This window comes from Phaenicophaeus curvirostris, chromosome 4 (genome assembly GCF_032191515.1).
Source record: "Phaenicophaeus curvirostris isolate KB17595 chromosome 4, BPBGC_Pcur_1.0, whole genome shotgun sequence".
Taxonomy (NCBI): Eukaryota; Metazoa; Chordata; class Aves; order Cuculiformes; family Cuculidae; genus Phaenicophaeus; species Phaenicophaeus curvirostris.
The window spans coordinates 56770893-56786147 of record NC_091395.1 but is presented as its reverse complement, the minus strand read 5'-3'; the positions used below and the strand labels follow the sequence as shown (position 1 = coordinate 56786147).

The following is a 15255-nucleotide window of genomic DNA, read 5'->3' as shown; positions in this document are numbered from 1 at the left end:
TGGCAGCAATAAAAGCAGCCAAATGAGAGAGCTAAATTTAATTCTGGACTTTGCAATACAGGTCTCCTGTTGGTGAGATTGATACCTTTTTATTTTTAGAGGGCATTGACCATAAAATGTTCTTGCTAATGCCAGCTGGCTTTATGAAGTGTATACTGCCTCATCCAATCAAGATCCAAGACTGTCTGTAGCCATGAAAATATTGTTGCCCATTATATTGTTTTGTTTGGAAAAAGCAAAACATCTTGATATAACTAGGGAAAGAACAGATGCCTAAAGTCAGACAACAGGAGTATATTTATTTATATCAGCTGAGGAGATGACCTGTGTAAGCTTATTCATTCACATGAAATCAATGAAGAATAAATAGTGAAATTAATGATGAAAGTTGCAAAGTTCAAAGTGGAAATTACATACAGTCATCTCTATGGTGTTGTATGAATAGAGATGCAAAGCACTGAAGGAGCTCACAAACAGCTTTCCAGTGCCATTCCTTTAGAGTTGGCTCAGGTAACTTCACACAGCAACACAATTTGCAATGGAGGTATTAAACAAGGTTGAGACTTAAGCTCAGACTCCATTGTAAGGAAGGCTATTTCTGTTATAGTCAAAGAGGAAACTGAAGACTTGTTCTTTCCCTGGTGAATCGTAAGAATGACCAACTCCTACAAGAATCCCAGTACTGGTTAACAGTACAGTTCATCAGAACCTGCAGGCCAGTCTGACTCTTGTGGACAATTACAATGCAATTTAGAGAGCATGTCTGGTAGGGAATTTTGATACTTTTGTATTTCCATTTTGTGTTCCTAATTTCTTTTTGAATGACAATATTGTAAAAACTGGAGTTTAGAATGAAAAATTCTGATATTTTATTTAATTATACTTTGAGTAAATCATGTCAAGTTACTCTTTTTCTCTGATACCTAATTATCCCCAAACTGACATTTTATGTTCTACATACCACTGTACAATGAAAGAATTACATTAAGTGTCCAAAGCACTTTTTACTTTCAGTACTTCTCGTACTTTGATACTGGAGAGAAAAAGATGTGGTTAAGCAAAAATGTTACTTGTCTATGTGGCATCTCTTAACACTAGAACAGATGAAGATTTATTTCACTTTGGCACATTTTTTTAATAACATCTTAATATTTAAAACTTCTTTGGAACTTATAACAAGTATCAGTGTCTTGAATTACAGTCACAGCATTAAACACATTCTTAGAGAAATATTTGAGGCAGTGCATAAGAATGAGTTTGGTCTGAAAAGACAATGCCAACTACTTCTAATAATCTTTCAATCACAGTACACTTCTGTCAGCTTGTGGTTTCTTCCAGGAAATCCATTGGACTGTTTTCTCCTCATGACCTTGAAGGTTACCCTTCTGGTCTATAGCTTTGAAATAAAAAATGAACTCCAGTTTGTGGACTCCTTTTAGAACTTTCTTGAATCTCAAACTGTATATTCATGGACAATGTTGATAATGTTCTTATGATCAAAAAATGTCCACAAAAATTTGATTGGCAGGGGTGACTATGCAGCAACTACTAAAAATGCAAGGTTTAATGAACTGTGTTTTGAACTCATCCTTCATCAGCCATATACCAAAACATATTATAAATCCTTTCTTGTCTATTGTATTTATGTGAGGCATGGAATTAAAAACAGCTGTGCATTTAGCCTAGTGTATTTTTCTTTCAACCACCTTATTTTCAGAATGCCTTAAAGACACTAAAGGACTGGAGCAAATGACCTGAATCTTTTAAAAGGGAATTTAAGCACCGGTTTAAAGTTCTCATCACTTAAATTCTTGCTGCATCCATCAACAGGAAAAAGTATTTTTCCATACTTAATGTATTGTTGCATATTGATGGCTGTCATACTGGAAGTTTTACACTTCAACTTTGTTAAATTGGTCATGAAATGTTACGTATGTAGCCATGTTTTTAATTGAGGAGGTGTTCTTTTTTTTTTTTACTAATCTGTTCCAAAATAATTCAACTAGCATGACCATGAAAGCCTATATATAGTTAGTTTGTGCTTATAAAAATAGATCTATATAGTTTTAATTATGAGTACTTAAATTAATTTTAACTACTTTTATTATAAACCATGCTTTTCTGTTTCTATTTTACACTATCATCTTATGCATAATAATTTCATTTTTCTTCAGATAGATAACTTCTAAAATTATTTGTGAAGTGTAGTTCAAAAGTCTTTTAAGTGATTAACAGACATCTTTCATTTTTGGGTCCAAATCTGAAGGGAAAGATAAAAGTGATTTTGATTTGGAACGCAAAATGAAAATGAAACTGCAGACATGGAAATTACATCCTAGCGTAATACAAGTAGGTATGTCTAAGAACTTAGCAGTCCCCACTGTAGTTTTCCAGGCAATCATCTTGTTGCCTCCTTCAAAAAGTCGTATTTTTAATATTAAATTGCTGAAGCTTGTATCAACAAGCACATTCCAGTTAAAATTCATTTTCATAAAGTTTCATAGAATTTCACTCCTAGACTTTTGAAGTAAAAAAAATTAAACCACAAACAAAGATGTTTTCCTGTGACATTATACTCTCCTCGTTCCTTAATAATTGTATAACAAGTTCATAGTTGTAATCAATTCCATGGATAAATATTCCTATATTCTTTATGAAGCTGTACATTTAAAGAACCTTTAGTCTGTTAAATACAATACCAAATAATTACTGACATTTGAATCAACTATGAAGTAATAGTTTCACATTTCAATTTGTCATATAATTCAGCAATTTGCTTCAAATGGCATCACTGAAAATTAAAAAGTAACTCTTAACCTAAAGGAACCGGCATGGTGTTAGAGGTAGTCATAATAGGAAATAAGCACTGATATCTACATATGATATGTATATATGAGTAGGTGTCAAATTTATGCAATTAATTTCTTAAAAAAATATATTTTTTTGTGTACTTGGGATATTTTTGAAACAATTAGTTTGCCATCTGCTAAATGTCTCTTTTTTATTAGTGCTTTAAAATACACATAAAATTCTATATTGTTTGGAGGACCAGAACGTTTCAAATATTTTTCTACAGTGGAGAAAAAATAGATATTAGAAAAATATATGTTAGAAAAATATATACTAATTTTACAGTAGTATTATAGTTTAAGAGGATATTGAGTGTGAAATGTAAAAAAACCCCAAGAAAACAAACTAAATCCCCCACATCTCTGGTACGATTTTTAATTATACAGGGTGGCTGTATAGTTGATAAGCCTTGAAGCATAGTTCTGGACATGGACTTCATCTGTTATTTTGTGTGTAACTACCTTTTCATCAGTTTCCTCTTCAATAGCCTCTTTCAAATATTCTTTTCCCAACAATTTATTTGTCACAATGATAGTGTATGTAACCCTGATTAAAATGAAATAATGTAACAAATTGTATTTTTATGTTCACCCATGCCTCTTTTCCCTCATCAGATCTATAATGCCTATTCAAATATTTAATTTCTGACTAAAAGTCTCTATTTTCCCTTTACCAAGGCCTTGCATTTTGAGCCTGTGTTGTTTATTATTATGACCTGCATAGCTAGTGTGTTCACAGAGAATAGCATTTGTTTCATCTAACTTTAGTGATCTAAAAGTTATGTAGCTAATTTAAACACCTCAGCATTTAGTGAAGAATATTTCTATTCTATTAATTATCATCCTAGATAAGATACATTTCTATAGTTCTGACTTTCCACTTCTTGTAGAGAAACATAGTTGACTAACTTAGATTTTATGCTTGAGGTTTTATTGTCCAATTAATAAAAAATGTATCAACCCTTTAAAAATCACTATGCTTTTAAATTTAAGATATTTAATTTCAGAGAATAATTTAGACAAGTTAGATGAATAAACAGTAAGCAAGCATGGAAGACTACGTAAGGTATAAGAATAATATCAAATTTCAAAACTATAATCTAACTTTGAAAAACATTTCAAATGTAGGTTTTGGAAAATACATCATCGTTGATACAGTCTTGGTAAACAGTACAAAAATCCTTATTCCTAATCACTCACAAAATGCATGAATATCTGTTTTTACATATCTGCCCTATTAGACTTGAAGTGCCTGGTTTATGTATTCGTATACGTTTAGAATTTGATCCTGTTCTTCCAAGACATATTGCTGAATTTTCGTGAAGTTTGATACTGTGTACCCTGTTCATATTGGGCTAGAGCCTTTTCTTGTGAACAGCTGTTAAAAAGAAAACATTCTCCATAGTATTAATAATTAAACTTTTTAACAATGATGGCAGATGAAGTCAACCAAAAGGTGAGATTTAAGACCGAGAGTTCCACTTTGATGCAATGTATGTATTAATAATTCAAATCTTTATTGATGGTTATTTTTTCCCTGTTTAACTAATGAGTTCTATACAGGACGCTGTGGTCTGTTAGCATAATACTCAAAATGTTTTATCTAATCCTAGCAGCAGGAATATTTTTCATTACTTAGAAGAAAATACATCACTGCTTTTTTAGTGTAATACTAAAGCCTGGTGTTTTGAAAGGTTCATATATACTTTAACTTTCTGGATCTGTGATTTCACTGGCTTTTTGGCAAAGATCCTTTTACAGACACAAGCCACCCCTTGTTCAGGGAAACAAACTTTTGTAAAGGACTATGTCTACATTAACAAAAAATAATGTCACTGGAGGAATTGATCTATATCATGAAACAGTGGGTTCCAAGGCCAATTTTCATACTATATGCATTTTGTGGAAATTTACTGTACACTAGCTCTAGTTTGATCCTGTGAACTGACCTGTTAGTTCAAGCTATGTAGGCAGGTTTTTGTATCATATCATTCATTTGAATTGGATCCAAGAAGAGTCCAATATATTTGATTCAAGATAGTTCTTCCAAGCACAGCAAAGTACAATAAATGAGATTAATTTCTGTAGCTCATACCTTCTGTGGACTAAAATATTAATGTAGATTCACCCAAAATGTTAGATGGAATATGAGAAAATGAAGATTTATATCTATTGTGAACTATATTGTAGTTCTAAAATATTTTTCTTTATATATATGCACATATATTTATAAGTTCTTATATATAAATACAAAATAGAATGGTGTTCCAGAACCTCAAGTGTTATATGCACATATCTGAGTTTTGATTAAGTGTGTTAATTGTTTCTATTGCATCACATTGTGACCCACTTGGAATACAGACAACTATAGGATCAGCCTGTAGCCTATAAGAAGCATGTGGACAGTCTTTCCCTTTTCATCCTTTCTCTACAGGCAGTTTTGTGTGAAAGACTTTGGAAGTAGTCTTATGAATGTATACCTCCCATTTTAGGGCTTTTTAGTGTGTGATAACTAGGTTAAAAGATTATATTCCTTTTCCTTTCAACACATTGAATTATTTTAATAAAGTTCCAGATTCAAGAAAAACTGCTGAGTATCTCAACCTAAATATCTTGGTGAATGAGCTGGTAGGATGGAAATGAGAGGTTGCTTTGTTTGTTTGCAGAGTATATTTGAGCCAATAAGAAACTTATTGAAACATTGTAGCAAACAGACAAAGATAGAAATTTCTCATACTTACGCTAAGGGGCAGGAGTTACCAGACATAACAACCTCTGTGAACTAATAGCCCTAAGCAGTCTTTGGGCAGCAAATTCTCTGCTGAAAAACAGAAAGATAAGAAAACAAAACAAATCCCTTCAGGAAAGACAAACTCTCCAAGTATTACAAGAAAAGACGAAGATCTGATCACAGAGAAGTTTGAAAGTGAAGAATGTTAACCTTTGTGGATATGTAGGTAGTGAGTAGTATAAGACAGTAGAATGACAGATAACTAAATGAATACTATTCCAGTACCTTAGTAATTGATTTTGGTCAAACAGAAAAAGTTTTCAGAGGATTTTAATGAAAATTATTAGGAAGAGTTGAAGCAGAGTACCAGAATCTAATGCAATGAATTCAGGAATAAAATACTAGAGTCACTGAATTTGTGTTTAATCTACACAAAAGATTTAAGACAAGTGGGTTTTTTTGAAGAAGGGAGAAAGAAATATGATAAAATTCTTATTTCACATTATAATTCTTCTTGAGAAGGCAAAATGCTACTTTATCCATTCCTTTCTTATTGTAGAAAAATAATAGATTACTTGCAGGTCATAGTTGCTTGGTACCTATAATTGTCAAACAATGAGATACTGAAGTGATAACAACAGGGGTTTTTTTATGAACAGGCAAAAGAGTATAATAGAATTATTTTGACCATCTCAGCTACAGTTTCTTGTTTATTCTTTTTTAATCGCTACTGACAAGAGCTCTTGTGAAATGCTAATATAGGCTTTGTGTAAAAGCCTTGTAAACTTGCTTATTTATTCTAAATGAAGTTGTGTATTACGTTTTGATATGAGGATTCTATCAGAAAAGAGGATTGTATCTTTGAGAAAGGGAGGTTCTTCCATTATTGTTATTGGTGTCTTCTCTTTTGATATTCATGGAGATAATAGGCATGCCTTTTATTTGTTTACCCATAAGAGAGACAAGAGTTATTAAGAATCTACTTAAGATAGCTGGGTCAATGAAAAAGAATTTGGGCTACTCAGAAGTTGTTGTTTTGATTCAAAAGGGCAAATTTGGATAATAGACCAGAGAGGATATTTGAAAAAAATAGCACTGAACTTCAAAAGGAAAAATATGTGCTTGAATGTTACAGTAAAAGTGCCCATGATGTAAAATACATTATGAAATATTATCCCTGAATATCAAATCTTAACATGTAGCCCTGGGCTTGAGCAAATAGATATTAGTGGATTTGTATTTCATGTTCATACAGAACAAAGAAACTGTCCTTCTGGTTCATGACCAGGAGCTCACTACGGCAACTAAGATTAATAAAAATAATGTTGCAGAGTCTTTCTCTTGTGTGTAGAAGTCTTACTTGATAGTTGAGCCAATTGCAGTTCCTTACCTGCAAAAGAGCTGTAATATCAGAATATTTTTTATTTTATTTGACACCTGTTTAAAATTGCAATTGTTACTACTTATTGCTAAATTTAAAAGAAAATGTTGATTATTCTTATCAATGTTTTTTTTTTCTTTTCCCTTCCAGTTATAATACTTGTCTCAGGTGTTTCAGTCTTCTCAATGAAAAATAACGCCTGTTTAATTTAATTTCCTGCCAATTTCATATTAACCACAATGACAGAAATTTAGAACAGTAGAAATACGTGATTTGAATGAGAGAGAGAGTTGTGTGGGTGGAAACCATTCATGCAGAATAGCATTTGTTCATTAATATTTTGTTTGTCTTCCAACGAGCTTCCAGCAATTAAGAATGAATAGAAAGAAAAGGATAATGACATGTTTTATCAAAATTCAAGTGCTAAAGAAACACTGAATTTATGTGATGAGTTGATGTATCTCTTCTGCCTATTTTTCAGATCTACACTATACATATCTCAGAGCTGCTGTGTGAGTCTTACAAACAGCTTGACGTTGATTGACTTCCTGAAGCTAACAGGAATTATTATTTAGGTTTGACTCATCACCAATGCTTTTTATGTTTTGGCACAAACCAAAATACAGAAATTCCATTCAAACATAAGAGAAACCTTCTTTACTATGAGAGTGGCAGACAATGGAACAGGTTCCTCAGAGAGGCTGTGTAGACTTCATTCTTAAAAATGAAGCTTCTTAAAAGCTCGACTGGCCACAGACGAGGGCAAAATGCTCTAGGTGATTCTTCTTTGAGCAGGGAGATTGGACTAGGTGATCTCCAGAAATGACTCTTTGGCCAACTTAAATCCTAGTGAATAGGACAAAATATCACATGTTATTAAAGTAGAAAGCCATCTGATTTGAGAGTGAGGGGAAAATAAGAACCTTAGTTTCTGTTCTTCGAGGGTTTTGAGTAATGCCCAAGATAATGCTGAAAGTATTAGTCAAAATATTCAAAACAATATGGTTTGCTTTATCTTGGTACTCTGAACAGTTGTTTGTGTTTCTATATGTCTTAAGTTGCTTCTTGGATTGCATTTTACAGTTGTTAAAAATGTTGTCAAAATCTTCATTCTTTTGTGATGTAGGTGTTGTGACAGCAGGAAGGCCTGATAAAAACTTATTATTTTTATCCAAGTGTAAGTAATTAAGAAAGAAAATTGCCAACTCTTCCTTTTTACACTTTAGTGCATCCACTTTGTATCCAGAATCAATTGGGAAGCAATTAGTTGAGCTCTCCATTAAACATAAAAATTATTTACTCTCCCACCACATTAGAGTCCAAATGCACCAGGATTTGAACCAGTGGTGTTTACAAAATTGATAGCAATTGCTATACAGAAAAAATGACAACGTATAATCCATAAACAATATGAAGTATCAGTAAATACCATGCAAAACTAGAAATTTTAGGAAATTAAAGGAAAATTCCTCTCATAATGGTGTAAAAGGCACAATTAATCATGATACAGCTGTATGGATACAAGACTTTTCACCAAGTCTATCTACGGTCTCTCCCTAATGCCTATCTCCAACATTAAGGTTCTTCTTCGACATCAGTAAAGCCTTTGACACAGTTTCTCACAGCATTCTGCTTAGGAAACTGTCAGCCACTGGCCTGGACAGGCGCACACTCTCCTGGGTGGAAAACTGGTTGGATGGCCAGACCCAGAGAATGGTGGGAAATGGAGTTAACTCCAGCTGGAGGCCAGTCACAAATGGTGTCCCCCAGGGCTCGGTGCTGGGTCCAGCCCTGTTCAATGTCGTTATCAGTGACCTGGGTGAAATCATTGAGTGCACCCTTAGCAAGTTGGGGGGTAGGGAGGCTCTCCAAAGGGATCTGAATAGGCTGAACCGATGGGCTGAGACCAATGGGGCGAGGTTTACAAGGCCAAATGCTGAGTCTTGCACTTGGGGCCCCACAACCAGCTTCAGTGCTACAGACTAGGAGAAGAGTGGCTAATAAGCTGCCTGGAGAAGAAGGACCTGGGGGTGTTGATTGATAGCCGACTGGACATGAACCAGCAATGTGCCCAGGTGGCCAAGAAGGCCAATGGCATCTCGATTTTCATCAGAAACAGTGTGACCAGCAGGTCCAGGGAGGTTATTCTCCCTCTGTACTGGTGAAACCGCTCCTTGAATCCTGTGTTCAATTCTGGGCCCCTCACCACAAGAAGGATGTTGAGGCTCTGGAGCGAGTCCAGAGAAGAGCAACGAAGCTGGTGAGGGGGCTGGAGAACAAGTCTTACAAGGAGTGGCTGAGAGAGCTGGGGTTGCTCTCTCAGCCATTGCTCATTGCTCTCTATAGTTACCTGAAAGGAGGTTTTAGAGAGGAGGGTGCCGGCCTCTTCTCCCAAGTGACAGGGGACAGGACAAAAGGGAATGGCCTCAAGCTCTGCCAGGGGAGATTTAGGCTGGACATTAGGAAAAAATTCTTCACAGAAAGGGTCATTGGGCACTGGAACAGGCTGCCCAGGGAGGTGGTTGTGTCACCGTCTCTGGAGGTATTTAAAAGCTGGGTAGACGAGGTGCTCAGGGACATGGTTTAGTGGCAGCTAGGAATGGTGTGACTCGATGATCCAAGAAGTCTTTTCCAACCTGGTGATTCTATGATTCATGATTTGGAAGTATAATATGATTTTACTTCCTTACTTGGATAGAGGAGAGTTAATTAATAAAAGGTAAGATAAACACTGTTGCTTAGAATAAGCTCTTAGGGCTCAATTAATACAGACTGCAATAAGTGTATATCTTTGGTATTTCAGTGATTTTTGGGGTGAGGGAAAAAGAAAATATCTGGTTTACAAAATACAGTTGAAACAGGAAAGAAACAGTGACTTACTTTTGGGGTACAATGTAAGGGTATAAATTTTCTCTGTGATACAATATTCTCCATGATCAAATATAATTAGGAATAATTCCATGACAGAAAATATCATATTTGTTGTCAGAGTGAGAAAATTATCACACCTACTGCATTCTTACTATATGTGAATCTAGTAAGGACTACCCCTACTAAGGGATGAGTAAAGGCTTAGAGTTGCTGTTTGGCTGTGAAGGATGAATTGAACAGCTAGTGGGCTTATTTGGGTAAAAGCAGCTCGACCATGTTGATTCACAATGCTGACAGATGGAGCTGTATTAATGTTCTGCACTGAAAATCAATAAGGCTAAACATAACACTCTCCTCTCGTATGTACATGACTTCTTTTGTCAGCACTTGGAAATTTCTCATGTCCATTTTTTTCTGTGAAATGTTACTGATACAGCTTTATCAATGGAAACAAAAATTAAGGATATATTCTGTTTCTCTTCGTTAAATGCAGCTTAAATCCTTATTTTTGTCATTGCAAAAAAAATGTATGAGCTAGCCAATTATTTTACCAATAACTTTTTGGAAGTATTAGTGCTGATATTCATCCTCCTTCCCTCAGGTTGTCTTATTAATATGAATTTTTCTTTGAAACCTCAAATGTTTTACAATTTAGGTTGTAAATGAAAAGTAGAATACATGAAGAAAATTCTTGTTTATGGAAAGTTTTCTTGCATTCATAGCAATTGATGCATAAATACCATTTATTATCTGTGAATATTCTAGTGCTCATAACTTTCTTGATAGGGATTAAATCTCATTTAATGTAAATGTCCTTGTTAGTAACAATGAAAGGACTACTATGAATTACATAAACAGTAATATGCATACACACGTAGTTTTTTTTCAGAGGCATTTTATAAAAATCCCAAACTTTATATTTTCATCAACTTTATCTCTAAGATGTCATAGTTTCTTTTGATGTCTATACATTTATTTTCACTAAATACTGTTTAGGATATTATTATTGTACATATACCCATATATTTATGCATACGTATACTGATATTCCACTCATACAGCGTAAACCCCTGACTGCACAGAAAGAACAGCTAAAGGGTGACCTGAATAACTACAGGGCAGACAACTCTTTCAGCTGCAAATTTGAAACTGTAGAATAGGGTTTGTGCCCTGGCAGCAGACAGTAGGGTAGAAACTGCCCGAGGAAACATCAGAGTGGGAGACCCTCTTCTAAGGGATGTGGAGGCCCCATCTGCTGACTCAACCTGCTATTTGGGAGGCTTGCAGTGTGCCAGGTGCTCAGATGCAGATTGCCTTGCAGGGACTCCTGAGGTTTATTCACCTGTTGGACTATTATCTGCTCTTCCTCATCCACATGGACAGTAGCGACACTGTGAGGATGTTGACTGTATCAAGTGTGACTCCATAGCTCTAAGGAGAGGGGTGAAGGGCACATAGGCACATGGTGTCTGCTCAGTGCTGGCAAGGAAGAGCTTGGGGGGAAGCAGACAGGTTCTATGGGATAGGGATTTTGCGTTTAGACCAATGGATCCATTCTCGAAGGACTGAGGACATCCGAGGAGAGATAGTATCTACCTGATAAAGCTGGCAACAGCATCTTTGCTACCACACATCCTGGTGAGAAGAACTTGAAACTAGGAATGGCCATGGAGGGAAATTATAACTGAGTAAGGAAGTGGTGGGCAGGGGTGGACAGCAAAGCAATCAAGGTGACAAGTACAGGAGAGGCCTCCAGAATAGTAACACAGACTGATAGACGGTACATCTCAAGGAATTCATATGTACAGAAATATATGCAGCCTGGGAAACAAGCAGGAGGAGCTGAGGTCTGTGTGTGGCCTCAGAAATATTACATTGTTCAAATTACTGAGCTGTAGTGGGACAGCTTGTGCACCTAGAGTACAAGGTCTTCAGGAAAGACAGGTGAGCATCATAGAATGGGAGTCAAAACTTGATCTTAGGATCCATCTGGGCATTGCACCAATGATTTAAGTGCAAGTGAAGAGGAAATCTTATGTCCTTATGCAGTACCCTGAGCTTTTTTCTGGAGTAATAGTAGAAGTGCAATTTAGATTGTACTGGCAACTTTGTCATACTTAGTAAATCATGAATCCATATTTTCCAGAAAAAAACATCTTATTTCTAAGGTAAGCAGGAATGGCATTGGATCAGCTAACATGGTAATAATATGAAGAAATGAATGTAACTTCAATGTCAAGACAGCGAAGAGATCCCATGACTCTGGTCATTACAATGAGAATAATAAATTTTACTGGGCTTGTGAAGCCTTAACTACTTCTTACAAGTATTCTTAAGTGATCTGAGAATAGTCATACTGGAAAGAAACAACAAAATCTGTTAACAAGATATGAAATATTGCCTTTGTTTGGCATCTTTTCTGTATACTTAGAAATCCATCTGTGGAAAGTAAAAGTCCATCTGTAGAAGGGAAATCACTGCATCCATAAGTTCAAAAAAAAACCCCAAAACTGAAAGAAAATTAGTTGCTTACATCTAAAACCATAGTTTAGATAAAGACTTTACTTCTGTTTACATTTATTTCATTATTACTGAGAGGGAATTAACATGGGTGTAAATTACCAATAACCCAATACAAAAGCTATTATTGAAATATGAAAATACAATACAAATGATGAGGGACAGACTACTGCAAAAAGGCTTTATTTTTCCTTCATGGTTCAGCAATAGTAGGAAAGCTTTAGGAATTCCTGTGCAGTTCAACAAAGTGATTCTTTCTGATTTTACTGAGCATCTATGGGGAAAAGATTTTCAAATTGCATATTGTATATTCAGGTTCTTAACAATTCCAGTCCTCCTTTATGCTTTCTACTATTTCCACAATAGTGAAAAGAACAGCAACTCTATAAACTATTTTAATGTGCTCTTTTAATGTGTATTATTCGTGCTCTCCATTCTTTTCTTTCGCTCTTCTATGTTCCGTGTATTTGATATGATATGAATTTCTAAGTTAAATTTGTATAAAAGCATTTTGCAGATGAACAATAGAAGGAAACTGTAAAAGGTCAAAACCTCACCAACCCCTTAAAATGTTCTCATATTTCTAGCAACATTCACATTTATAAACTTTTGGTCTACTTCTGCCAGGAAGACTTAGTGTTGTATTTAGGCAGTTAGGTGGTACTTAGGTAGTTCAACCTGTTTATCCTCAGCATTGAATAACTTTGTATCTTCAGAAATTTGTATCCTGAAAAACAATTGTAAAACTTCTAACTGAAACTCCACCTATCCCTCTCCTTGTAAACCTAGTGTGAACTTCTACTCTTCGGGATTTTTGTAAGTGGCTGTCATTGCTGTTTCCTCCCTTCTGGCCTGTGTATACATTTCCACCCTATAGTGACCAGAGGTGCCAGTGGGGGTGATGTGTGCCTGTGTCTCATTCTAACATAAGGCTTGAAATGCATCTGAATCCAAAGGTTGGCAGCACTCTCAGACCTCACATTTTAAGCTTGGGAAAGTCTGCATAGTGTCTTATAAAATTGATTATTTGTTTTTGTTTTAGAAATTGCTTTCTAGAACATCAGATATTTCTCTGTGTTTTCTAGGCTTGCAAACAGCAAGTTATTTCAAATATATAATTAAATTATGAAATGTATCATTAGTGCTTTAGTGTAGTTTAAATTGTAGGTGAATCCCCTAGTTTCTTACTGAAAATCCTGCCTGCTCTCCGTGTTCTCTGAAATGTGAAGGATTGACTCTCCTACTTCCTGAGATGTTCACGGGTGCCAGGGTTCAGCATGTAGGCTTCCAGAGCAACAGTAATATCTGTCATTTCAAATGAATACAAATCTCTAACAATCTATGTTTGTACAGTCCCAGTGGAAACATGTGGTGTCAGGTGTGCTCACAGTACTTTAAGGGCTTTATTAATTCAGCTGGCAACACACCCTATCTCTAGGCACTGAATTTTATGGGAAAGGAGCTAAGAGACTGAACCCTTTCCTCCAACCCAACCTCCTTCTTTTTTTATTCTTTTCTCATGCCAACTAGCTTTCAGAACCACAGGAAGTTATTTTAAAAATAGGATTATGGGTGTGCTGTTATGTTGCTAATACCCACAACACAGTTTACAGGTGAGCATTTATACCCACCCACATAGTCTTACACATACACACACACTGGCAAGTACCTTTATGCAGTCTGATATAAGCTCTATTCAAATTATTACTATTGAGTAAAAGAGGACCTGTACAGAATTTATAAATAATTATGACAGTTTTCTTTGTTCATGCAGTCATTTGAAAGAAGGCTATGCAAAACTGTGGGAAGGTTCTGGAATATGTATCACAGTAAAAATCCACAGATACTTTGTCCAGTGGGCTTTTAAGGACTGTACTTATTGTATGTTTTGATTTAGACAAAAATGTTTAATTGGTAAATGTTAAAATATTAGTTTGCTTAAGTCATGTATTGAGAATCAGTTGTTCAAAGATCGAACTTTTCAGTGACATTCAGAATCTTTTCTCTTGCAGCCATTTCGTAGAGTGACGTTTTCTGTTGTGAGTCAGCCTCAGGACCCACATCAAGGGTCATTGCAGAGTTGCTATGACAGCGGTCTGGAGGAGTCAGAAACACCAAGCAGTAAGAGTTCGTCAGGGCCAAGACTGGGTGCCCTTCCACTCCCAGAGGACAACTACGAAAGGACTACGCCGGATGGCAGTGTTGGTGAGGCAGAGCATATGGAAAATGGTAGGGGCAAACACAACATTCACACACATAATCTCACTAGTGAATGATATTAAGTAGACTTTTAAAAGTTTAGTCCAAAACCATAAATAAACATATTAAATAGCTAAAATTGTGATTACTTTATTTTAAAGTTTGTTAAAAGGCAGATATACAAAATAATGGAACATAACACTAGTAATAAATCAGCACTTTCTTTTCTATACATAATTTAAACACTATACTACAGAAGCAGTTAAAATATTGCAAAAAATACTGGTAGAAGGCTGGGAAGATGGTAATTGAATTAAATTCCATATTTTCATTTTAGGAAAAAGACCATAAAGGACATATTCATTTTTCCTTCAATTCTTTGTTCAAGAGCTACTTAGGAAATTTCCCAGAATGTAATATGTACATCAGCAAAAGAAAGTAGAATTTATAAACCCTACTCTAGGTAATTCCCTTTTCCCCAAAATGTTATATAGACTTTTTTCAAAATAACAGAGTGTCAAGTCCAGTCTTCATTATTTAGCAAAGAACAACATTACTTTCCTTTTCTTCACACTTTATTTTGTACAATACTTACAGAACATCTCATTTAAATTCAGGGTCTATTTATATAGAAGGGGAAAACATTAAATCCTTACTTTTATAGTAATTCTCCAGCTACTGCAAAATAAAGTTCATTTAAATTT

General features: G+C 35.2%; 1 protein-coding gene across 5 annotated transcripts in view; it reads left to right on the top strand.

Moving 5' to 3' along the window:
• The window catches only part of PCDH7 (protocadherin 7), a 272207-nt gene that overhangs the window by 118060 nt on the left and 138892 nt on the right, over positions 1-15255 (top strand). For 2 of the 5 annotated variants that reach the window (XM_069856193.1, XM_069856194.1), the window contains exon 2: positions 14365-14581. The exons of 1 other annotated variant lie outside the window; for it this stretch is intronic. In XM_069856193.1, coding sequence (XP_069712294.1) covers positions 14365-14581 — 217 coding nt within the window. The remainder of the gene's footprint in view (positions 1-14364; positions 14582-15255) is intronic. 2 more of the 5 variants (XM_069856196.1, XM_069856195.1) reach the window with 2 other exon arrangements.